The following is a 25,564-nucleotide window of genomic DNA, read 5'->3' as shown; positions in this document are numbered from 1 at the left end:
AAAGTGCTCGCCAAGCAGGAGGCCCAGATGAACCTGATGAAGCAGGCGGTAGAGGTAAGGGCCCTGGGAAGTGAGGGGCGAGGAGGTCCAGGGCCGGGGCCTCCTTTGCTGCCCACTTTCCCACACACACACTCTTGAACCTGTTGACCTCACAGATGTACGTCCAGCATGATATTTACGACCTGATATTCAAGTACGTGGGGACCATGGAGGCAGCAGAGGTAGGTTCTGTCATCACCATGCAGAACGGAAGCCCCATTCTAAGCCTTTTCAGACATTTGAAGCTTCATTAAAATCTCTCGTTAGGATGCTGCCTTTAACAAAATCACGAGGAGCCTTCAGGATCTTCAGCAGAAGGATATCGGTGTGAAACCTGAGTTCAGGTAAGGGTTTACACTGCAGCGTTGGCGTCCTCGGGGGCTGGGCCACTGTGTCCCCGAGAAGCGGGACCCTCAGTAGCAGCGTCATCTCTAGGTGACGTGGTTCAGATGTGGAGCAGGGCAATTATTTGTGACCAAAGATAAAGGCTTAAAGTTGGTAGATGAGTGTTTCAGAGCTGGCACATTGCTGCACCCAACTTCCAGCGTGCCGGTGGGTGGGAGCCGGAGGAGGTGGGGTCGTGCACAGCTGGTCTCTGGGTGGGCGTGCAGCTCACCCAGGTGGGCCTTGCACACTGACATCTCTCGTCACCTGCTGGTCTGAGGGCCCCCTGCCTTAGGGGCACCTCTGTTTGGTTTTGTTTCTTTTTTTTTTTGGCTGCAGCTTGAGGCTTGCAGAATCCCAGTTCCCCGATCAGGGATTGTACCCTCACCCCACCCTGCAGTGGAAGCGTGGAGTCCCATGCCCTGGACTGCCAGAAAATTCTCTGGAGCCCCTCCTTTTGAGTTGTTTCATCAGGATACAAAAATGTCTAATCTCTTTGTCTAATTTTCCCCCTCTTTGGCCTGTTTCACTCTGAAGCTAAGGATTGTTGATTTCTTTTTCCCCCTAATTTTTTGGTGCAGCTACATCACCTGGCAGCCTGCTCGAGACCTTGAAAGCTGCTGGGTTTTGCTGCTGTCTCAGATTACTTCTGAGTGTCTATTTCTGTTTGCCGTTACTTATGGTTTGCCGTGAGAAATGTAAATCTGAGATTTGTGATTACCAAGAAGGAGGGCCTTCACACCGTGGTCTTATATGGTCATGTCCCAAATCACTTTGCAGCTTCAACATACCTCGAGCGAAGAGGGAGCTGGCTCAGCTGAACAGGTGCACGTCCCCGCAGCAGAAGCTGGCTTGTTTGCGGAAGGTGGTACAGCTGATCACCCAGTCTCCCAGCCAGAGAGGTGTGTGCTCAGGGAAGGGGCTGGCAGGGCAGTGGCTGCAAAAGTCCAGATGCAAACATCTGTTGAGGAGCAGTGCCATCTTAAAGGGCCACAGAGATGGGCTGATGTGTAGTAGAGTATTCCCGTATGAGCACCCCGGAGCCTGTTCTGCAGAGTGGGTGCCTAGTAATGGGGGTAGGGTTAGGGGGTAGGGGGGTAGGTTAGGCATCTTTAGGTAAGGAAATGCTGGTGGAGAAGCAGCGGCCTCAAAAACAAGCTAAGCTGGTGATGGGTACAGGGGAGTTCAACTGTTAGGTTGTTCTAATTTTGTATATACTTAAAATTTTCCATTATTAAAAGTAAAAACTAAAAATTAATCAGAAGGCAGATCTTTGTGGGCCAGTAGGGATGCTCTTCAAAGTGTATTAAATGAAATGAACAGGAATTTCCAGGACACTGCACAAAGCGGGTGACTCTATACCCATATATATATATATATATATATATATATATACACATACACACACACACAGTGAGGTGATCATAGCCTCTCTTGGAATGATACATGGGAAGCAATAGAAGTGGCTTCTGGGGAAGAAGTCTGGGTGGCACGGATGGGAGAGCCATGCATGGTCTGCTCTTGTGCACCGTTTGGAATTTTAAATGTGTGACTGGATTACTTAAACAAAATTTCAATGAGAAATTGCCCATCAGCCCTGGACTCTGCAGTGTATAAAATGGCAATGATCTCAGGAGGAAAGAGGCTTCTGGCAGTGATCCTGGCACACCTTCGAGTCGTATCCACCATCACCGACTTCCCTGGGCTCTTTCCCTGTCCTGGGATTGTGGGGGACAGGTAGCAAGGGGTGGTCTGCTTGGAGCTTGCTGTTTTCTGCACGTGTTCTCAGGAGGCATTCATTTCCTCCAGGAGTCTGACATCTATTCAGGACACTAGAAAGGAAATTGTGCGATTGAATTTCTCCCCAATGTGTCATCTTCCCGGATTGTGGTTTTGTGGGTTGGACGGTGGTGGGGAGTTGATAACGCCTGTCAGTCCATTTGCGTCCCAGGATGGCCCTGAATGTGTGTTTCCTGCTTGCAGTTAACTTGGAGACCATGTGTGCTGATGATCTGCTGTCAGTCCTGTTGTATTTGCTTGTGAAAACAGAGATCCCTAATTGGTAATATTTTTTTTTTGTTAAAATAACATTTTTCAGAATGGCAGGACTGCACTGGGGTGGTTCTGGTGTCACTCTAGAAGCTGAGCGCCCTGTAGGAGCCAGGTACCTGCCCTGCAGGGGCGTCTGTCATTCCACCTGCAGGTGGGGAAAGTGAGGCCCAGAGATCTTACGTTTCTCTCTGGAACATGTGGCTAGTCAGTAGCTGAGAGACAAGTGAGCTCCAGTTCTGTCTGGCTCCAAAGCCCATCCTTTTCTCACAGAAACCCAAATTCACCATAGAAAAAATCAGCTTCCTAAAAATCAGCTCATTGCAGGAAAGTAACAAGTGACTTTACGTCTTTTGCCTTTTTTTTTTTTTTTAATATGTATTCATTTGGCTGTACTAGGTCTTAGTTGCAGCATGTGGGATCTAGGTTAGTTTCCTGACCAGCGATGGAACCCCAGCTACCTGCATTGGGAGCAAAAGGTCTTAGCCACTGGACCGCCAGAGAAGTCCCAATTATTTCCCTAATTGCACTCCTTCTAAATAAAGATCCCAGGGGAAGCAGCCTTAGCTCCCCAGAGCTGACCGACTTTGTGACCAAGCCAATAGCATCATTTCTACCAAAGCGTTAATGGGGGTATATAGCAATTAAACTGTTTTCTTCCTTTTATTAGGATGGCAAACTTGAGTTACATCAAAAACTTCAGATTTAGCAGCTCAGCCAAAGATGAACTGGGATACTGCTTGACCTCAATCGAGGCTGCAATCGAATATATTCGGCAGGGAAGCCTCTCTGTTAAGCCAGTAAGAGCTCCCTCCTGTCCTGCCCTTTCTCTGTGGGTGCCATGGTGTGTGCGGCGGGATTCTCAGGGTGGTGGGGAGAAGGAGGATCAGAGATGCTCTCCCAAGAAAATGGGGCCTTAGCCATTTAAAAACTGCCTGGCAGACTGAACACGAAGCAGTCGGTAGGTTGTGAAAGTTGGCAGGTCATCCTTGGCTCTCACTTCATTGATCTCCTGCTTCATTAATCCTGGTCATCCTCAAATGCACACGGGCAGAAGGGGGCACCAGAAGCGGTGAATTGGGGTACCCTGATCATGCTGGGCAAGAGATGAGATTAATAATGTTTGCAGTTTTAAGGACTCAGCGGCCCTATTGTAATTTCCTTGGTTCGTTGATGAACTTAGACTGGCAGAGGCGATTATATTCCCACGAGAACTGTGAGAGGCTTAAACCAAGATTTCACTGCTGATTTACTTCGCATTATACCCACCACCAAAACGTGAGAGTACTCACAGAAATTGCAGAGTTGAAATCAATCAAATGGAGAGATTTCTGTATTAAAAACCCAGAGCCCCAAGGATTGAACATTCACACTCAATCTTAATGCCCCCCTGATGTTGGAAGCTCCCCAAAGTAAATGACAAGTTGAAACATCTGAAAAAGAACATAAGGCTGTTCAAATGGGGACACTTGGGTACAAGCAGTTCCATGAATTCATTCACTGTTAACATGTTTATGTATTTTCCAGTCTTTTTCCTTGCCATGTATATCTTACATAATTGAAATGATATTGTAGATAACATTGCATACTGTTTCTTTCTCCAGAAAGGATAGTTTTCTTTTTTTTTCTGATTAGAAAACTAATATTTGCTTATAAGTAATAATGGCACCCGACTCCAGTACTCTTGCCTGGAGGGTCCCATGGATGGAGGAGCCTGGTGGGCTGCAGTCCATGGGGTCGCTAAGAGTCGGACACGATTGAGCGACTTCCCTTTCACTTTTCACTTTCATGCATTGAAGAAGGAAATGGCAACCCACTCCAGTGTTCTTGCCTGGAGAATCCCAGGGACGGGGGAGCCTGGTGGGCTGCCATCTATGGGGTCGCACAGAGTTGGACACGACTGAAGTGACTTAGCAGTAGCAGTAATATTTGATATATAAAAAGTTGCAGTGAAGACAGAAAAAGCCTCCTATAAGCACACTATCTGCGAATGACTTTTATTAACATTTTGGTAGACGTCTTTTTCTGTGCTTAAACAATTATATTTTTAACCAAAATTTGAGTTTCTGCTGCACTTGTTGGCACATAGCCCAACTATCCTGGTACTTGCTGAAGAATTAAGTTCTGCTCTTGTCTGGGTTTGATTTGATCACCCATACACATATACAGGAGCTTTCCAGGTGGCTCAGTGGTAAAGAATCCCCCTGCCAATGCAGGAGACACAGGTTCGATTCCTAGGTCAGGAATATCCCATGGAGGAGAAAATGGTAACCCACTCTAGTATTCTTGCCTGGGAAAATCCCATGGACAGAGGAGTCTGGTGAGCTACAGTCTGAAGGGTCGCAAAGAGTCAGACATGACTGAGCCTGAATGTAAGCACACACACAGGTAGAATTAGAGGCTGTGCAAGAGTTGGACATAACTGAAGCAACTTAGCATGCATGCATCTCATCTCCAATGGGTCTTGCGCGACTCTCAAGAAAAGTTGCTTCTAATTCGGGGGAAACCATTAACATTCAGAATGTACATGTGGTGTACACGGGCGCCTCTGCATACACACGTGTCCACAGAGTCAGAAATGCCGCTCACTTCCAGAGCTGGGCAGTGAGATGTCCCAGGTTGAATCGTCTGCTGTGAGGTTCCAGGAACGCATGTTGTTCCCATGGTGCCTGCCTGGGGAGGTTTCCCATCACAGCCCTGCCCTTCCGGTCCTTTCCCTCTGATTGCTCTCCTCTCCTGGACCCACGGCCCTGCAGAGGCCTCGCCTCGTGCTCCTCAATGGGGCCTCGTCACCTGGAGGGAGGCACCCACCTCTTGAAGGTGCTCCTGTCCCTTGCTGCCCGCTTCCTGTCCCGCAGCCATCCTGCTATCTCGCTTCCCGTGACGTGTAGGCAGGATCGCCAGCCTTTGAAGCCCTTTGGCCAGAGAATAAAGAGGTGGTTGACCGGACACCATCGCTCAGCTTCTCACACCTGCTTTGCCTTCAGAAAATGTTCCAAGTGGCATCAGGGGAGTATGTGAGGGGACACCTCTCGTGCTGGTGTATATTGGGGTCTAGCCCTTGGACAAGTCTGTCTCTCTGAACCTCTGTCCATTCTCCTGTCTACACTGGGGAGCACGTTATATATTTCACCCCTGCAGGATAGTTGTGAGGATCAAATGAGATATTTTTAAAAAAAAACCTATTTATTTTAGTTTGGTTGGGCTGGGTCTTAGTTGTGGCACACCAGATCTTCCGTCTTCATTGCTCTGAGTCTTAGCCACTAGACCAGCAGGGAAGTCCTTAAATGGGATATTTGAAAGTGCCTTTTCAACGTATGAAGTGATAATTGATGCACTTCCTTGCTCTCGCAACACTCCTCATCTGGATGTCCCCGTTTCCTGATTCTCTGGTATATTCTGTGTGGATCGCCCCACGGCTGGCTGTTAACTTGGATGGGCAAGGTGGGTACACAGCCCAGTGTGCCCCTCTGGTCTGGGCTGTCAGACCAGCTGGTCCTGCCTTCCCGGGCGAAGGCTTGTTGATACCCCCAGACTTGGGACAAGGTTGCATCAACTTCATGGCCAGCCGTGGAGCCCAACCCTTGGGTCTTGAGGGGATCAGACCTGAGAGCTGCCTGCCTTTACCTGTATGGACAGAGCAGGCGTTGCGGCTCACTTGTGTGTGATGTCAGCGTTGGGATTTCGTCTGCGGTGCTGTCTCTGCCTTGGTGCAGTTCCATCTAGAAGTGTGTGAGGTCTCAGCTCGGTGGTGGTATTTCCTGGGGAAAGAGCCCAAGTGTATCTCTAAACAGCAGGTGAGATCTCTGAAAAGCATTAAGTGTTTCTAAATCAAATAATGTTTTCCAATTGACTATATATACTTTAATGTAGTTTCACGGAAATTTTCTCCCCAAGACATAATCCTTGTTGAGATGACTATAAACATTCTTTAAGTATGTTCATTAGTGAAGGCTTGAACTTTTGGAAAATAATCATTACTGGGGTGACTTTTACCTTTGTGGACAGAAAAAAAATGGGGCAGAACCCAAACAGTATTTCCACCCTTCTCTGCTCCAGCTTTGCAGGCTTTGGCTCAGTCCTGCTTTACTGGGCTTCCAATAAATAGGGTTTACCCTTTTCCCAAATTGGTCTTAGCTGATATGCGATCTCTTCTGGTCATTCTTCCCTGAAAGATTCAATCTTAGAAGATCTGTCTCTTTTCATCACTGCCCTGTAAATAGTCACCCCAAGTGGAGGAAAGAGCCCCAGATTTACCTGAGCAATAAGGTCTTTGATGTTTCTCTGACCCTGAGCTGCTCAGCTGTAAATCACTGAATAAAACAGTCAACAGAGCTTTATGCAGCAGATGCCAACGGGATCAAAGGCAGCTGTAATGCTGAGGGGTTGCTGTCTGCCAACACAACCCTGTGAGGGCGGCTGGTGTGAGGGGCCCTGATTGGCGGTGGACCCCAGAAGTGTTGGCAGCTTTATTTTTAACCGGACCACCTACGTCAGAACTTAGGGGGCCACAGAGAGCTGATCCCATCATTTTCTCAGGGTTTGGTGAGCTCTGGCAGCAGCTGGCTGAGAACAACTCTTTCCATCTTCCGCCAGCATTCTTTCCAAGGAAGTTAATTTGTCATCAGAAAATGTAGTCACAGGTGCTTAAGTGAGCATTGAGTGTCTCTCTAGAAATGATTTCATAAAGTAAGAATATTTGTTTGGATTTTTGTATGTAGGTAAAAATAATCTGCACAATGAAGTTTATTCGTTGGGGTAGACTTTGTTGGACTTTGGGCCAAGGGGCCGTGTTGTCTGATGTTTCAATATGTATGTTCAAGACGCACAGCCCTTCCCTCTGTTGCTGAGACGCGTAGACCAGCCTGTCGAATGGTTCTCCTGTCTGTGTGTGCTCAGTCACTCAGTCGTGTCCGACTCTTTGCGACCCCATGGACTGTAACCTGCCAGATTCCTCTGTCCATGGGATTCGGAGTACTGGAATGGGTTGCCATTTCCTCCTCCAGGTCTCCTGTCTGTGGGCCCAGATAAAACGCAGAGGGCAGAGCTCTGCAGGCATTAGGACAGATATAGTGAGAGGTGGGGGAGGCCAGGACAACCTAGGTTGCCTTGGGGATGATAGTGCTGTGTACATGCCACATTCCACACTTAGAGATGCTACATTCTACACACACACACACACACACACACACACACTCATTCACATTCACACACAGCCAGTACACTGCCCACCTCCCACATCCCTGCTGGGTATTTGTTGTCAGAGCCCCACTTCCCGGGGAGGTAAATGGGGAGCCCCTCTCCCAGCCTGATGAGGGTCTGCTGTGCGGCTCAGTGAGGGCAGGGAGAGGCACCGCCGGGCCCATTCTGTGGGAGATGGCACCGATCGTCCCAGGTCCTCTGTTCTCAAGGATCTGCACTGCAGCTCATGACGTGTGATAACATGGCTTATCGGCTTTTCCTGCAGGAGTCGGAGGGATTTGGTGACAGACTGTTCCTTAAGCAGAGAATGAGCTTACTGTCTCAGCTGACCTCAACGCCCATCGACTGCCTGTTTCAGGTAAGATACGGGAGGTCCCGAGGGTGCAGATGTGTGAGGAGTGCTCCGTCTTTTATTTTTTAATATATATTTATTTTTGTTTATTTGGCTGCTGCTGGGTCTTAGTTTCAGCATGTGGGATCTAGTTCCCCCACCAGGGATCAGACCTGGGCCCCCTGCATTGGGAGTCTTAGCCACTGGACCACCAGGGAAGTCCCAGGAGCTCTCCATCTTTCCTCGCCTCTTGATTCTCTGTAGAATCCATCAGGGTGGTTTGCATAGTTCAACACAGAAGTCCATTTTGTGCTCAAGGAGGAGGTAGGGATGCTGGGGTCTCATGGGATCAGTTTGCTGCCCGTCTTCTCTGATGTGAGCTGGACTGAACCCCTGTGAATGGAACCCTCTGCCTGGCTGTCCTCCTCTCTCCATTCAGCAAAACATAGCTTGTTCTTCACTGTCTGCTCAGTGGCACCTCACTGGCAGCTCTGCCAGAATCAGTGCCTCTTCTCAGCTCCAGGAACCTGCGTGATAGACACCTGTGTGCCTGCACTGGGCTGGGAACACAGCACCTGCTGGTGGTTTGACCCCCAGGCAGTGAAGGAGGCTCCCTCCTCGGATCTGATCGACCACGGGGAGGCTGGCGAGGTGCCCTGGGAGGCAGTCATCAGGAGGCCACCAGCCAGAGTGGGTTCCATGAGCTCTGCGCCCCAGAAAGTCTCACTCCACATAGGAAACATATCCGGGAGCCACAACGGTGAGCCCTGCAGTTAGCAGGGGTCTCCTACTAATTGCAGCTCTTTTGAAAGCCAAGGCTCTATTAGATTGTAAGACAACTGTAATCTAAAAGAAGGGTCAGAATCTACGCCGACCCTCAGGGTGGATTGTCCCCCCGATGCCTGTTGCTCTGCAACTTTTGTCAGACGGTCGTTATTTTAGTCATGAAAAAATCCTAACATTTACAGAAGTAAAAGAGAGTAGTATGATGAACGAACCTCCACGTAGCCATCTCCCTAATCTTGTTTCATTTCTAAACCTGGCCCCACTTTCGCCGTCCATCCAAATCATTTTGAAACAAGTCCCAGAGAACAAGTCATTTCATCCATCCACACATTGATGGGCTTCCCTGGTGGCTCAGATGGTAAAGAATCTGTCTGCAGTGCAGGAGATCTAGGTTCAGTCCCTGGGTTGGGAAGATCCCCTGGAGGAGGGCATGGCAACCCACTCCAGTATTCTTGCCTGGAGAATCCCCATGGACAGAGGAGCCTGGCGGGCTACAGTCCCTGAGGTCACAAAGAGGCAGACACAAGTGAGCTACTAAGCGCACACACATAGATGTATGTTTCTGTAAGGATGCTTCAAAAATTCACAGTTTAGAGAACGAATCGTTCCATCGTATCAACAGTGTTTTTGATGTCACTTCAGCACATCGCATCAGGTAACCAGAAGGAAGTGGAGAGACTCCTGAGTCAGGAAGACCAAGATAAAGATGCTGTCCAGAGGATGTGCCACCCTCTGTGTTTCTGTGATGACTGTGAGCAACTCGTCTCTGGGTAAGAGGGCCCCGCAGAACCGGGAAGGGGGAGACTTGGGGCCTGGGCGGAACTTGCCCCCTCCTTCGCTGTGCCATTTGGAATCAGGAACTTATCCTTGCTGCACTCTGCTGCTTCTGCTGTAAACTGGAGATGGTAACCTCCACCTCTTTGGAGAATCAGATGAAATAAAAATATTTAGCACCCTGCTGGGCTGCTTAACCTGGGGAGGCGAGCAGAGGGCCTGCCCCAACCTCGGAAAGTGGGTTTTCGGATGGAGGACTATCAGCTCCTCCCCACAACCTTTTCGGTCTCCTCTTATCTTTATCGGGCTCTTTGGCTGGGTGTCAAAGGCTGGAGGGCTGAGTGTGGGGAGGGTTCCAGTGGAAGCCATGGTTGATGCTCTCCGGGTCGCTGTAGAGGAGACCCAACTTGGATCACACCGGAGGTCTGTCTTCTGGTCCCAGGACCCCAGCATGTCCTTACCTCGGTCTATTTCTCTGTATCCTCTTTCCCTTTTAGGAGGCTGAATGACCCCTCAGTTGTCACTCCATTCTCCAGAGACGACAGGGGTCACACACCGCTCCATGTGGCTGCCCTCTGTGGTATGTGGTCCGGCCTCTGTGCTCTCAGGGCAAAGGGATGGGGGCCAAGGGTGCCCCAGCAGAGCATGGCTGCTGGGGGAGGCGGTGTGGGATGGTGGCAGGGATTGTATCACAGGCCCCCCACCCCGGGACCTTCATGTGCTGTCCCTGGGCTGGAAGAGCATGTGTCTGGGCTGTGTGGATGCCTGACACTGCTCTGGGCTGGTGGTCCAGCCAGGGAAGGCTTGAATCTGAACTATGAGACTGACCTCAGAATTAAGGTTCTCATATTCCTGTTAAAAAAAATTAAATTTACTATCTTTAATTTATTTTTTATTCTATATTCTTTTCCATCATGATTTATCATAGGATACTGAATTTAGTTCTCTGTCTTTTAAAGTGCACAAATAAAAGTGCACATTCAAGGTAGAAAACACAACATCTGTAAACTCTCGCCATCCTGCAGTCGTCTAAAGATTGTTTTGATCCATGACTGAAACATCGCCATGCTTGAGTGTGTGTGTATATAAAGGATATGATATTGTGGGGCTCACACTGTCTGTGGGGTGCTGTTTTTCACTAGGTGATGTGTAAGAACATTTCTCCATGTCAGTTTTTTTTTTTCATGGTTGCACAGTATTCCATCCTGTGAAGTGATGCACCATGGACTCTTCTGTGGGCATCTAAGGCTCTTTTCTCCTACCTTCTGTGGCTGCGGCAGGGGTGGGGGTGGGGCCGAACTCCCTCCAGAGGGGAAGCATCACCCCAGGGTGTCCAGAGTCTGTAGCGTGTGACTTGACCTTAGCTCTGGTTCCCCCCACGCAGAAAGATACCTCCTGGCACGACTCGTGCCAGCAGATGAGGGTGAAATAAAGCCCTAGCTTCGCTCACTGGTTTCAGAAAGCCCACCCTTTTCCCTTCTGTTCTGCAGGGCAGGCGTCCCTCATCGACCTCCTGGTTTCCAAGGGCGCGGTGGTAAATGCCACGGACTACCACGGCTCCACCCCGCTCCACCTTGCGTGTCAGAAGGGCTATCAGAGCGTGACGGTGAGCAGCTGGGCTCTGCTCCAGGCCTTGCAGGGCTGGCCTCTCCTCTGCTCCACGTGGCTCTGTGGGGGTCACGGCAAGCCTGGGGTCTTGGGCGCCTCCCCCAGAGTCTGCTGGGCCAAAACTGTTAGGTGTAGATTAGAAATGTCATGGTAATCCGCGGTAAGAAGGGCACCCCCCAGATACTAGAAATATTTTAGATAGAGCCCCAACATGGATTTTCCCTTAGACATAATACCTACGGTGAAAAGACAGTCCACAAACTGGAAAGCAAAATTGTTTTGCCAGTCACTGATGTTTCAATTTCAACTGAAGTTGTTTGGTACATAAAGTGCCTCCATTCCTGCTAGTGATTGATGGGGGTTGTTTTTGTTTTTTTAAAAGTTTTTATTGGAGTATAGTTGATTTACCATGTTGTGTTAGTTTCAGCAAAGTGAATCAGTTATACATATAGATATAGCCACTCTTTTTTTTTTTTAATGATCTCTAAACTTTTTTGCAGGAAAGATGAGTGATATTTTTTTTTCCTTTTATTTTTCAGATTTTTTCAATTTTTTTGTGTAATTGAAGTACAGTTGATTAGCAATGCATAAGTTGCAGATGTACATCAAAGTGATTCAGTTATATATATGTGTGTGTATGTAGTGTATTTACAGTGTACAATCTTTTTTTTTTTAATTTAAATTTTTTTAGGCCAGTATATGTCTGACAATGCATACAAGACTCAGTACCCTGGGGTTGTGGGGAGCTGACCTTCACTGACTTATTAAGCACCAGGCCCAGGGCCAAGTACTTTTTTTTTGGGTAACTTTTTCTTTATTTTTTGGCCGTGGCATGCAGGATCTTAGTTCCTTGACCAGGGATTGAACCCAGGCCCCTTTCAGCGGACATGTGTTGTCCTAACCACTGGGCCACCAGGGAAATCCCTATAGTATATATTCTTTTTCAGATTGGTTTCCATTAAAGGGCTGATCTAATTTTAATTGTAAGTAGATAAGGTTGAAAATGGAGACTGGGCAACAACCCCCTGTAAGACCCCAGGCCATGCTCCTGGAGGGCTCCAGGCCTGCCCTGCCGTGCTCACTGGCGCTCACTGCTCTCTTCTCTCCCTTGGAAGCTGTTGCTGATGCACTACAAAGCCAGCGCCGAAGTGCAAGACAACAACGGTAACACCCCCCTGCACCTGGCCTGCACCTACGGCCATGAGGACGTAAGTGGTCCTTGCTGTCCCCGGGGAGGGGCCTTACCCTTTCTCACTGGAGGAGAAAAGTGGATTTCACATTTGTTGCATGTCGTGTTTTATGTTGACAATTATTGGAACATTTGGTGTATTATTTTTTTAATTAAAAAATTTAAAAGCATATTACAGATGCTATATTGAAATAACAGAAATCTGAAACATAACTGCCCATTGTCTTTTCCTGAAATCTTGTGCATCCTCCCTGCCGCCATCTGCTTCTTGCCTTTGTTCGTACTCACTCTTTACATTTTATATTTTTGTGGTAATATCAAGGAATTTTACCATTTCCATTTTTGCTTAATATTTAACTGTGTGTTTTTTTTTTTTTTTTTTCCTAACCACTCTCTCCCTTGCTTCTCTCCATGGTGAAATATAGGTAGATTTATACAGACAAAGGGCTAGGTGGTTGAGGAGTGAAAATGAAATCATACTGTACACATGTTAAAAAAATATATTTATTCTTATTTGGCTGCATTGGGTCTTTGTGACGTACGGGATCTTTTGTTGCATTTCGAGGGCTTAGTTGCCCTGCGGCATGTAGGATGGCTCAGCAAGCAAAGAATCTGCCTGGAATGCAGGAGACACAGAAGACATGGATTCGATCCCTGGGTCGGCAAGATCCCCTGGAGAAGGAAATGGCAATCCACTCTAGTATTCTTGCCTGGGAAATCCTATGGAGAGAGAAGCCTGGTGGGCTACAGTCCATGGGGTCACAAAGAGTCAGACATGACTGAGCAACTAAGCACAGACATGCATGCGATGTGGGAGCTTAGTTCCCTGACCAGGGATCGAACCTGCATCCCCTGCATTGGAAGGCAGACTCTTAACCACTGGACCACCAGGGAAGGCCCCCTGACATATTTTTATGCAGCTTATTTTCCTAACTTACTATATTGTGGACATCCTGTAGGTCAATCAATGTAGATCTGGCCCATTCTGTAATCATGACATGATAATCTGTCATGTGTATTGTGTCAGGGTCCCTGAGGCCACTCCCCAGTTCAGTGACTCACTGGGAAGGCTCACGGGACTCAGCGTCCAGTTGCTTCACAGCTCTGTTATAGTGGAAGGACACAGAGCAAAACCAGCCAAGGGCAGGGTCCAAGGATAAAGCCTGGAGGAAACCAGGTACAGGCTTCCAAGAGTTGCTCCCTGTGGAGTCACTCAGGACACACTTATTCCTCGGGCAGCGTAACAACACGTGCAGTGTTCTCCACCAGAAGCTCATTAGGGACTCAGTGCTCAAGATTTTGGTTGGAGGCTGGTAGTGTGAACCATCTCTGCCTAGCATCTTTCAAATTCCAGACTCCCAGAAGAACAGCAGGTGTTCAGCATAAACCATTGTTGGACAAACAGTTTAGGCCCAGTGAGCCCATCTTATCTATCAGTCAGGGCACTGTGAGAACGGTCCTCATATCCAAGCTCCCAAGGAACTTGGCCAGTCCAGGGCCAGACTTGCAGGTTGGCCTCTCACGGGATGATGGTCAGGCCTACTCTGGGAATTCCTTTCTACACATGATATGCGACAATTTATTCAGCCATTCTAGTTGATTGGCAGTTGGGTTCTTAAAAAATAAAAATGATGTGTCCTGATCAGGTTACCTGGAACCCTGGAGGTGTAACGTTCTATTACTGCATGTTTGCTTGGCAGATGGCACCTGGATCGAGTCGGGATATGGGCTGAGGCTGCAGGGTGCACAGATCTGCCGGGGGCCTGGCCTGTGAGCTCACGGGGGCCTCTCCCATTCTGTTCGCAGTGCGTGAAGGCTCTGGTCTACTTTGACGTGCAGGCCTGCAGACTGGACATCGGTAACGAGAAGGGAGACACCCCCCTGCACATCGCTGCCCGCTGGGGTTACCAGGGCATCATCGAGACCTTGTTGCAGAATGGGGCGTCCACAGAGATCCAGAACAGGCTGAAGGAAACGCCCCTCAAGTGTGCGTTAAACTCAAAGGTAGCGTTTTTCCTCTCATACCAGCAGTATGATTAAAAAAAATCACCATCCTCAGATCAGGTCTCTGCTGTGCTGTTCAAACTGCATTGGTCCCCAAGGGTAGCACTTGTGCATACCCGCTGTGCTGCGTACCACACCTGGGTGTTAATGAGGTTCATGCAGTCGTATTATTTTCCATCTTAGTAGGAGTTTTTCTCAGTGTCCTCCCAAGAGCTGCTCCTGCAGAGTTTGCCTCTGAGGGCTGTTGGCTTGTGAGCAGATAGAGTGAGAGGAGATGGGGCAGTGGCTCCCACCAGGGAGAGCAGGGGCGGGGCCTGGAGACAGCAGCATCAGCTCTGCTCCCTGTTCCTGTACCCTCAGTACCTAAAACCTTATTCTGAGTCGGCCAGCTCTGGATGTCATTGGGTATAGTTTCCTCCATAAATGATTCGTTAATGAGCTACTATCCTCTCCTGCCAGTAACTTCTGGACACATGTAGTTTGGGGCCACATGTCATGCAGTGCTCACTTGCAAGTGGGTGGGGAATGGGGGTTCCTTCTAGAGGCCAGGCCTGTATGCCTTGTGGCAGCAACCCAGTTGAAGGGATGCCCACAGAGAAGCATTTGACCAATGAGCTGGGGGAGCACAGGGCCACCTCCCATGGCCATCCGTGGTCCTGATGTCCAGCCCAGCCTGGCTGGTGGCTCGCACGGGTGGTTCTGTTTCCATGCAGGTCTCCAGATGTCTCTCTCTGCACAGGCCCTACATTTGCCTCTTGATGTTTTATCATTCCCAGCCCTCATCTAGGTTGTTCTTTTAGTTCCTTGCTGTCTTCTAGGAGTACCGGTTTTTGTTTTTAAGCCACTTTATTGAGGTATGAGTGACATACAGAAAGCTCCTCAGATGGTAAAAAGTCTGCCTGCAATGCGGGAGACCTAAGTTCAATCCCTGGATCGGGAAGATTCCCTGGAGAAGGAAATGGCAACCCACTCCAGTGTTCTTGCCTGGAAAATCCCATGAATGGAGGAGTCTGGTGGGCTATAGTCCATAGGGTCACAAAGAGTTGGACATGACTGAGCAATTTCACTTTCAGTTTCATTGAGGTATGTGTGACATGGAGAAAGCTGTGCGCATTTAGCGTATGCAGCGTGATGGGCTTGGAGATCAGTCCATGCCCATGAGACCTGCACCACGGTCTGTGCTGTAACAGATGCATCGCCTCCAGATGTTTCCACCCCGCCTCCCCCTGCCCTCTTTGTCTATTATTATTGCGTGTGTGTGTGTGTGATAAGGGCACAATGTAAGACCTAGTTTTTGGAGTTTTCTGGGCCAAGTTTTCAGAGGTTTAAATCCCTGCTCCTGGCCCCGGGGAGGGGAGCAGGCTCAGCTGCCCATGCCCTTACAGGGTCTCAGCTTTGCAGCAGCCAGAACTGGGGGACTGGGTGAGGCCACCCTTGGCCGGAGATGCCCATGAGGGGCTGAGGGCACCTCTGTCCTGGAGCTTCTCCCAAAGGCCCTTCCAGAAGGAGATCTGCAGACAGAAGAAGCAAACGGCTGTCCTGCCCAGCTCTGAGCTGCCCCTACTTGAGGCTCCTGGCTGCCAGTGGAAAGGCCATGTTTTAGGCCTGTGGACAACCAGCCCACGCTGGACCAGGCAGCCTCTGAGGCCCCTCTGTGCCTGGGTTCCCTTGTTCCCCGAGCCCATTGGTGGGGAGACCGGCTCCTCCTGTTGGACTTAGTGTGAACCCGGGTAGGTTTCCGCCCGCTGTGGGCCTGGCTGGGCTGTGTGCCCTCCCGAGGAGGTGGGGGGCACCATACAGGTGATGAGACTTCGGTGACTCATCTCAGGACTCATCCGCGTCCCCTTCGTCCTAGATTCTGTCCATCATGGAAGCCCACCATCTGTCCTTCGAGAGGAGGCAGAAGTCTTCAGAGGTAAGATGGCAGGGCTGCACTCATCGGCCCTGTTCGCGACCAGCCTCTGTCTGGCCCTCACTCCCTCTCTTGCTGGCCTGTAGGTGTCTGTGCAGGCCCCTCAGTGCTCCACGGACTCCATCAGCCAGGGCTCCTCCACCTCCAGCTTCTCCTCCGTGTCGCTGGGCTCCAGGCAAGACGACCCCAAGAAGGACTACAGAGAGGTGAGGACCCCAGATGGGAGGGTGGAGGGGGCCTGTGTTCTGGGGGCCACTTAGAGCCCCGGCCTGACGGGGGCCATGCCGTGCCCTTGGGGGAAGCCCAGCCTCCTCCTCCTTGCCCTTCATGGACACACGTGCTTAAGTGTCTGTGTGTGTGTGTGTGTATGGGAGTGGGTGTGTGTGATGGGAGGGGGAGTATTCTAAGAAGCCTACACGTAGAATCACCTATAGGTCCACTGCTTTAAGATTATTTTACAAAGCACATTCTCTGCCTTTGCCTCCCACTCCGTCAGCACACTTATTAACTTGGTGTGTCGTTCCTGACTTCCTGCAGAGTTTATGGAGATAGTAACGTGTCCTCTCGCACTACGTTTTATAAAATCTGACTTATACCCTGTTCATTTTTTTTTTTCCTGTCTAACTTACCTTACAGCTTGTCCAGAGTCAGCCCACAGAGCAGACCATGGCATGGATGTGCCCCAGTTCCTCCCCTGTAGTTGGGGAGCCCTCATTGACCGCACCCTGGGGCCCCTCCACCCCTGCCACCCCTAGCTCAATGCAGAACCACAGCGAAGAAAAGCCCGGAGACATGCTCCAGGGTCTAACACAGGCCGGGAGTGGATCCATGAGCTTTAACCTCGTGGTATCCTAGCTGGTGGATAATGAGAGCTGAAGAGATGCAGGTCTGACGGGTGGTCGCCCTCTTAGGAAGCACTTGGACTCCAGGTGGCTGGTGTCCCCCTGTGCCATATAAGTGGCAGGTCATCTTATAGACCTTATGTGGAAGGTGCCCTGTGCGAACAACTTCGGGGATGTGTTTGAAAGATACTGAATGAAATCGAGACAGGAAAGGTACTAGGTCTTCAGAATGCTCTTTTTTTGTTTGTTTTTCTAATAATAACATGAATTTCACCTTTATTTATTCTTTTTGACCATGAGGCTTCTGGGAGCTTAATTTCCAGACCAGGGATTGAATCCAGGCCCCCAGCAGTGGAAACACTGAGTTCTAACCACTGGACCACTGGGGAATGCCCAGAATGTCATTTTTATTGTTTCTATTCTTACCATATTATTATATTTTCCCTTACATTCTTTTTCCTTTTATTAAGGTAGAAAAACTTTTAAGAGCTGTTGCTGATGGAGACCTGGAAATGGTGAGTTTTGTTTATTAATTAATAGTTTATTTTTTAGAAAGATTTAGGTTCATAGCAAAATTGAGCAGGAAGTACAGACAGAGTTCCCATATCCTATCTCCTAACACATACAACCTCCATAAAAATGGTGAGTTTTTAGAAGTGAATTTCAAACGGCTCGCTCTCAGCTGAAGCAGCTGTGCCCGTGTGTTTGGTCTCCAGGTGAGTTAGGAGCTATGGGGGGGTCTTTGTTCACGTTCACGCAGAAGGGGTGCATTTCATGAGTGATGGTGATGGGATGGGACGTACCCCCCAACAAGTAACAAGGCAGGTGGGATAAAGCCTCAGGGGGAGCCTGCCCCCCGCCTTTTAGACATTCATATTCCAGGAGGGTGGCGATGCTGGCAAGAGGGCCAGACCCCACTAGCCGGGAGCAAGGTGAACAGACTGGGGAGGGGATGGGTAGAGGTGGCGGAGGGGAGGACAGAGCACAGAGGGCCTTGGTGTGGCCCTGCAAGGAGCTGTGGGCGGTGTGGCATCCTGGTCAGGAGGCTGAGTCCCAGGCTCGGAGCTGAGACGGCGCTAAGGTGTGCGTCCTAACCTTTCCTGTCAGGCGACGGGGAACAGCTGTGATGAGATCACTGGAGACACTCATGGGCAGTCCCCCCGGCTTATCTTCGGCTTCCTGAAAGGAATCTGTTCTGTCTTCCACTTTATTTTTTAAAAATTAAAAAAAAACTTTTTTTTTTTTTAAATTTGGCTACAACGGGTCTTAGATGCAGCATGAGGGATCTCTAGTTGTGGCCTGTGGGATCTAGTTCCCTGCCAGGAATTAAACCGAGGCCCCCTGCGTTGGGAGGAAGGAGTCTGAGCCACTGGACCACCAGGGAAGTCCCCTGTCTTCCACTTTAAAAGGAGTAAATTAGCCCTTACCAGATTTGGAGCCTTGAGTGGATCAAGTGCACAAGAGCGCTTTCAGGAGTCATGTTTCAGGAGTGCTTCTCAAGGATGATGGAGTTTGGGGTGGTGGACAGAATTTCCTGGGATTTGATTAGCACAGCCTCCGGGGGTATATGGAGTCTGAACATAGTTATCAGTGTCTTAGCCTCTGCCCAGAGCCCACTGTGAACCCCCAGCCTGACTCACAGCTCCTCTCATGGGAGGATCCGGGGTGTGGATCTGGCTGGTGCCGGCTGCTCCCCTCTCGAGACCAGCCCCGGGGAAGTCAGTGTTCTTTAGGGAAGCCAAGGAGGAGTTTCTCAGGCTCCTATGGGTGTAGAGAAGAGACCAACCCTTCTGTGTCATGACACATCTGCTTTCATCCTGTGGCCGGGCGAGGGGGTGGGGCCGCTCACGGAGGAGCTGAGCAGAGGCAGGGCAGTGCCCGGTGGTCACCACCCAAACCCATCCACACACACGACACAGCCCCCATCCCACAGCCCGAGGCCACCGCCCTCAGCCCCCTTCCCCCATCGTATGTCTTCTAACCACCGCCAGGAGCAATCTCCCTGAGTCCAGTCTGTCCCAGCCAGCCTGGGAGGTGAGGCCCCGGGGTCAGGTGAGGCCTTCAGCCTGCATGGAATATTTGCTGTCAGCAATGTGGAGGGGGGCCCTGGAGGGGGGATGTTTGGAGGGGCATGGGATCTTCCTGGGGCATGGGATCTTCCTCTGTCACTCCTCGCAGGCATTTGCTGACTTCCCCAGGGCTCAGAACCAGGCCTGGAAATGTGTTTGTGTTTTCTCATATTTAATATCCCAGAAACTGGCCTTTACTGGAACATAAATTTGACCCGTTAGGGGTCTTTCCAGTGCTTTGGCCTGTGGGCTAGAGCATTAATGTGGAAGGGACGCTTGTGAAGTCAGAGAGCCTGTGTTTAGGTTCTGGCCACCACTTCCTCGTCAAGTGGTCTTGAACAAGTTGTTGGCCCCTTGGAGTGAGTCTGCTCCCCGATAAGATGAGACAGACTGCTTGTCGAAGGAGGACAATTAGATAACATGGAGGTAACATAAGAGGAGGTGCTCGCGAGATGCTCTAGGACCAGGGCTTTAAAGCTGTCACCCTGAAGCAGCACCATGCTGCCCCTTTCTAAGACAGAAGAGAAGAATCTAATGCAAGCTGCAGAAATGGTAGCTCCATCTCTCTGTCACCACTAAAAGGATTTAGAAAGGCCTGAGCTCAGGAGACCCTGGAGTCCTCAAGAAAGAGCACCATCGTGTGTAAGTTACTTTGGTGGTGGTGGAGATGTAGGTCCTGATTTGGGAACATTTATGTGTGTGTGTGTGTGTGTGTGTGCATATGGTGTTTGTGTGCGTGTGTGTGTGTGTAGAACACTAATGTGTGTGTGTGCAGAACACTAATGTGTGTGTGTGCATGTAGGACACCATAGCTTGTACAGGAGCTTAGGATGGGCTTTCAGTCCGCGTTTCTCCTCACTGCTTGACACCAGGTGCGTTACCTGTTGGAGTGGACGGAGGAGGACCTGGATGAAGCAGAAGATGCTGTTGGGGCGGTGGATCTTGAGTTCTGTCACCCCTTGTGCCAGTGCCCCAAGTGTGCTCCAGCTCAAAAGGTTTGGCGTCTCTTCTGTTGGAAGGTGGGGGCGGGAGTAGGCGGCCAGTTCTTCTTTTTCCCTTTAGGAAAGTCGTCCCCTTCTCAGCCAGCTAAGGCCGAGTGGCTGGCTGTAGGTGTCCCCTGAGACCCTATAGCTCAAGGTAGGGGAAAGTGGACACGCGTGCAGGATCAGCTTGGGCTGCCTGCCTTCTGAACGCGCAGGTCAGGGCACAGGGCCACGCACGAGGGTTTAGTGTTTCAGCGGTTCTCAGGGCCCCTGAGTCACAAGGCAGGAGCTTATGAACAGACACACACCAAGGGGCCATGGTCCCCTGGGGAGGCTGCAGGCGACCTCCGCTGCCCTCTGCCTTGGCTCATGTTGGTGCACCCTCTGTGGGAGGGCCCCCCTCCTAGCACAGAGAGACCCCTGTCCCCTCTCCACCCCCCATTTCCCGCAGTGGTAATAGCTTGCAAAAGCACAGTACATATCCTGACCAGGGCATCGCCATGGGTCCGTCTTAGATCTCCCGTTTTACTGGTGCTTGTGTGCATGTATGTATGTTTAGTTCTGTCTCATTTACACATTGAAGGTTTGTGCATCCACCACCACAGTCACGGTACAGATCAGTTTTCACATCACGAGGAAAATCACTCATGTTGCCTCTAATAACCACACCTCCTCACCCCACCCCACCATCCCTGGCCCCTAGTCACCACTAATCTGTTCCCCAGCTCTGATATTTTTGTCATTTCAAAAATGTTATATAAATGTCATCAATAAGCATGGAACCTTTGGGGACTAGCTCTGCTCACTCAGCCTAATTCCAGGTCGTTGCGTGTCATCAACATTTTGTTCTTTATCACTGAGCAAGCTGTAACACACCACTGGGCTGGAAGAGGGTAAGGGGTTAATTTAATCACAGAATGAAGCAATTTACTTTTGTGTCTTTTTGAGAAATTACAAAAGAGAAAAAGGTAGTAGGTTTTAAGTGAGCAGGAACATAAGTTTATCTGACCAATTCAGCAGACACTGTGATGTGTAATTCAGTTTCTTTTTACAATTAATGAACTGTGAGGTGGAAAAAAAACAAAGTAAACAGCAAGAACAGCAGAGATACGGTGATTGCCTCCAGCCATACAGTCATCGGCTGGGCCCGAGATGCTGCTTCACATCACATCCTTTGAACCAGCATCTGCCTTTTTTAATCCCTTTGATTTTTAAGCAGCCCACGTAGGAGAGGTCAGTTTTCAGTTTTTTGGACTGTAAATATCCAGCAGCATGGGGACAGAACAAAAGTCACACATCTCAGCATGCACTCTGCTGCAAAGGTTCATGTGAACGACAAACTCAGTCATCTCTTAGGTTAGAGACACCCATGGTGAAGCTTTTTTTAATAAGGTAGTATTATCTTGCTCTGTATCTGTTTTGTAAAGTCAAATTAATTTTCTTAACATGGGACCTTGAGTTAGACAGCTAGCACGTGAGCACATACTATATATACAACATCATTTACAGCTGCTCAAAAACAATGAACTACTTAGGTAAACATCTATCAGGACATGGATAGGTTCTGTATGCTGGAAATCACAAAATGTTGATGAAAAAAATCAATCAAAGAATGCCTAAATACTTAGAGAAACAGACTCACGAAGCCTCAGCATAGGAAAGAAGTTATTTCTCCCCAGATTGATCTACAGTTTTAATGCAATTCCTATCAAAATCCTAACAAAGCTTTTGTAGACACAGACAAGCTAATTTTAAAATTTATATGGAAAGGTGCAGGTCCCAGAATACTTAACAACAATCCTGGCAAAGAAGAATAAATTAGGATCACTCTACCCAATACTAAGGCTGACTGTGTAGATACACTGATCAAAACAGTGTGGCCCAGGTGGAGGGACAGACACACAGGTCAGACAGATCAGAGCGCTCAGAAACAGACCCGCACACATACAGCTGCGGAGGGCCAACAGGAAGTTGGTGGGGAAAGGACAGCCTTTTCAACAAATGGTGCTGGAGCAAATGGACATGTTCAGAAAAAAAAAAAGAATCTCAACCTAAACTCACACCTTGTACAAAAACTGATGCAAAGTGGATCACAGACTTAACTGTAAAATGTAAAATTATAAAACTTTTGGGGAAAAAAAAGGAGGAAATCTTTGGAATCCAGCATTTAAGTGGAGAGTTCTTAGACTGGACACCCACAGAATGATCCATAAAGGACAATGGATAAATTGGACTTCTCATTTATTTTTTTAATTAATTAATTTATTTTAATTGGAGGCTAGTTACAATATTGTAGTGGTTTTTGCCATACGTTGACATGAATCAGCCATGGGTGTACATGTGCTCCCCATCCTGAACCCCCCTCCTGTCTCCCTCCCCATCCCATCCCTCAGGGTCATCTCAGTGCACCAGCCCTGAGCACCCTGTCTCATGCATCGAACCTGGACTGGCGATCTATTTCACATATGATATTATACATGTTTCAATGCTATTCTCTCAAATCATCCCACCCTCGCCTTCTCCCACAGAGTCCAGAAGACTGTTCTTCTGTGTCTCTTTTGCTGTCTCACATATAGGGTTATCATTACCATCTTTCTAAATTCTATATATATGCGTTAATATACTGTATTGGTGTTTTTCTCTCTGGCTTACTTTACTCTGTATAATAGGCTCCAGTTTCATCCACCTCATTAGAACTGATTCAAATGCATTCTTTTTAATAGCTGAGTAATACTCCATTGTGTATATGTACCACAGCTTTCTTATCCATTCATCTGCCAATGGACATCTAGGTTGCTTCCATGTCCTGGCTATTATAAACAGTGCTGCGATGAACACTGGGGTACACGTGTCTCTTTCAATTCTGGTTTCCTTCATGTGTATGCCCAGCAGTGGGATTGTTGAGTCAAATGGCAGTTCTATTTCCAGTTTTTTAAAGAATCTCCACACTGTTCTCCATAGTAGCTGTACTAGTTTGCATTCCCACCAACAGTGTAAGAGGGTTCCCTTTTCTCCACACCCTCTCCAGCATTTATTGTTTGTAGACTTTTGAATAGCAGCCATTCTGACCAGTGTGAGATGTTACCTCATTGTGGTTTTGATTTGCATTTCTCTGATAATGAGTGATGTTGAGCATCTTTTCATGTGTTTGTTAGCCATCTATATGTCTTCTTTGGAGAAATGTCTGTTTAGTTCTTTGGCCCATTTTTTGATTGGGTCATTTATTTTTCTGGAATTGAGCTGCAGGAGCTGCTTGTATATTTTTTAGATTAATTCTTTGTCAGTTGCTTCATTTGCTATTTTCTCCTATTCTTAAGGCTGTCTTTTCACCTTGCTTATAGTTTCCTTCATTGTGCAAAGTTTAATTAGGTCCCATTTCTTTATTTTTGCTTTTATTTCCATTGCTCTGGGAGGTGGGTCATAGAGGATCCTGCTGTGATTTATGTTGGAGAGTGTTTTGCCTATGTTCTCCTCTAGGAATTTTATAGTTTCTGGTCTTACGTTTAGATCTTTAATCCATTTTGAGTTTATTTTTGTGTATGGTGTTAGAAAGTGTTCTAGTTTCATTCTTTTACAAGTGGTTGACCAGTTTTCCCAGTATCACTTGTTAAAGAGATTATCTTTTCTCCACTGTATATTCTTGCCTCCTTTGTCAAAGATAAGGTGTCCATAAGAGCGTGGATTTATCTCTGGGCTTTCTATTTTGTTCCACTGATCTATATTTCTGTCTTTGTGCCAGTACCATACTGTCTTGATGACTGTAGCTTTGTAGTATAGTTGGACTTCTCATTTAGAAACTTGCCCTGTGGAAACCCATGCAAAGAAGCTACAGGCAAACTACTGACTTAAAGAAAAGGTCTGCAAACCATGTATCTGACAAAGGGCCAGAATCTAGACTATACAAAGAACCTCCAAAACTCAATAGTATAAACAAACCAGGAAGAGAATGGGCATAGAAAATGAACGTACATTTCACCAAAGAACATTTAAAGATGGCAAATAAGCATGTGAAAGGATGTTAAAGGTCATCACCCTTCAGGGAAATGCAAATTATAACCACCATGAGATAGTGCTACGCACCTATCAGAATGGCTAAAATAAAAATTAGTGAAAAGTGACAATACCAAATGTCGGTGAGGATGCGGGGAAATTGGTTCACTCATCCATTGCTGCTGGGAATGTAAAAGCCACTTTGGAAAAACGTGTGTGTTGTTCCATATAAAACTAACCATAGAATTACCCTGTAATTACAATATGATTCAGCAATTGCTTTCCTTATTGATCTTAGTGGAATGGAAACATGTTCTCACAAAAACCTGTAAACAAATGTACACAGCAACTTAAAAAAAATTTTTTATTGGAGTATAGTTGCTTTACAGTGTGTTAGTTTCTGCTGTACAAAGTGAATCAGCTCTATACTCTACCCCCTCTTTTGCATTTCCTTCCCATTTAGGTCACCACTGAGTCGAGTTCCCTGTGCTGTACAGCCATTTCTCATTAGTTATTGGTTTTATACATAGGATCAATACTGCATATATGTCAATCCCAATCTCCCAATTCATCCCTCGCCTTACCCCCTTGGTGTTCCATACCTTTGTTCTCTACGTCTGTGTCTTTATTTCTGCTAATAGGTTCATCAGCAACTTCATTTGCCATATCCCCAAACCAGAAACAACCCACATGTCCTTCAGCAGATTAACTGGCTAAATGAAGTGCGTCAGGCTCAGTGGTAAAGAATAAACTGTTGATTACTCGAAACAACCTGGGATCAGGGGATTTAGTTGTCTCCTGCTTTGGGCTTTGTGAATAAACCAACCAAGAACATTTGTGTGTACAGGTCTTTGTGTAAACATATGTCTACTTGGGTAATTATCCATGAGTATAATTGATATGTTACACAGGACTGGAAAAGGTCAGTTTTCATTCCAATCCCAAAGAAAAGCAATGCCAAAGAATGCTCAAACTACCGCACAATTGCACTCATCTCACACGCTAGTAAAGTAATGCTCAAAATTCTCCAAGCCAGGCTTCAGCAATATGTGAACCGTGAACTTCCAGATGTTCAAGCTGGTTTTAAAAAAGGCAGAGGAACCAGAGATCAGATTGCCAATATCCACTGGATCATGGAAAAAGCAAGAGAGTTCCAGAAAAACATCTATTTCTGCTTTATTGACTATGCCAAAGCCTTTGACTGTGTGGATCACAATAAACTGTGGAAAATTCTGAAAGAGATGGCAATACCAGACCACCTGACCTGCCTCTTGACAAACCTATATGCAGGTCAGGAAGCAACAGTTAGAACTGGACATGGAACAGACTGGTTCCAAATAGGAAAAGGAGTACATCAAGGCTGTATATTGTCACCCTGCTTATTTAACTTATATGCAGAGTA

The 25,564-nt window shown here is 48.0% G+C and overlaps 1 protein-coding gene across 5 annotated transcripts in view; it reads left to right on the top strand.

Annotated features, from left to right (window-relative positions):
- ANKRD27 (ankyrin repeat domain 27) overlaps positions 1-25,564 on the top strand; it is a 60,650-nt gene that overhangs the window by 24,357 nt on the left and 10,729 nt on the right. For all 5 annotated transcript variants that reach the window (XM_025269003.2, XM_025269001.2, XM_025269002.2 and 2 more), the window contains 16 exons: positions 1-54; positions 156-221; positions 307-383; positions 1,204-1,325; positions 2,407-2,485; positions 3,143-3,272; positions 7,940-8,032; positions 9,434-9,561; positions 10,063-10,145; positions 11,056-11,171; positions 12,289-12,381; positions 14,169-14,366; positions 16,222-16,281; positions 16,365-16,484; positions 17,591-17,635; positions 20,062-20,184. In XM_025269003.2, coding sequence (XP_025124788.1) covers positions 1-54; positions 156-221; positions 307-383; positions 1,204-1,325; positions 2,407-2,485; positions 3,143-3,272; positions 7,940-8,032; positions 9,434-9,561; positions 10,063-10,145; positions 11,056-11,171; positions 12,289-12,381; positions 14,169-14,366; positions 16,222-16,281; positions 16,365-16,484; positions 17,591-17,635; positions 20,062-20,184 — 1,587 coding nt within the window. The remainder of the gene's footprint in view (positions 55-155; positions 222-306; positions 384-1,203; positions 1,326-2,406; positions 2,486-3,142; positions 3,273-7,939; positions 8,033-9,433; positions 9,562-10,062; positions 10,146-11,055; positions 11,172-12,288; positions 12,382-14,168; positions 14,367-16,221; positions 16,282-16,364; positions 16,485-17,590; positions 17,636-20,061; positions 20,185-25,564) is intronic.

The sequence above is a fragment of the Bubalus bubalis genome, chromosome 18 (genome assembly GCF_019923935.1).
Source record: "Bubalus bubalis isolate 160015118507 breed Murrah chromosome 18, NDDB_SH_1, whole genome shotgun sequence".
Lineage (NCBI taxonomy): Eukaryota > Metazoa > Chordata > Mammalia > Artiodactyla > Bovidae > Bubalus > Bubalus bubalis.
The sequence above is the reverse complement of the archived record's forward strand: the minus strand, read 5'-3'. Positions and strand labels throughout refer to the sequence as shown.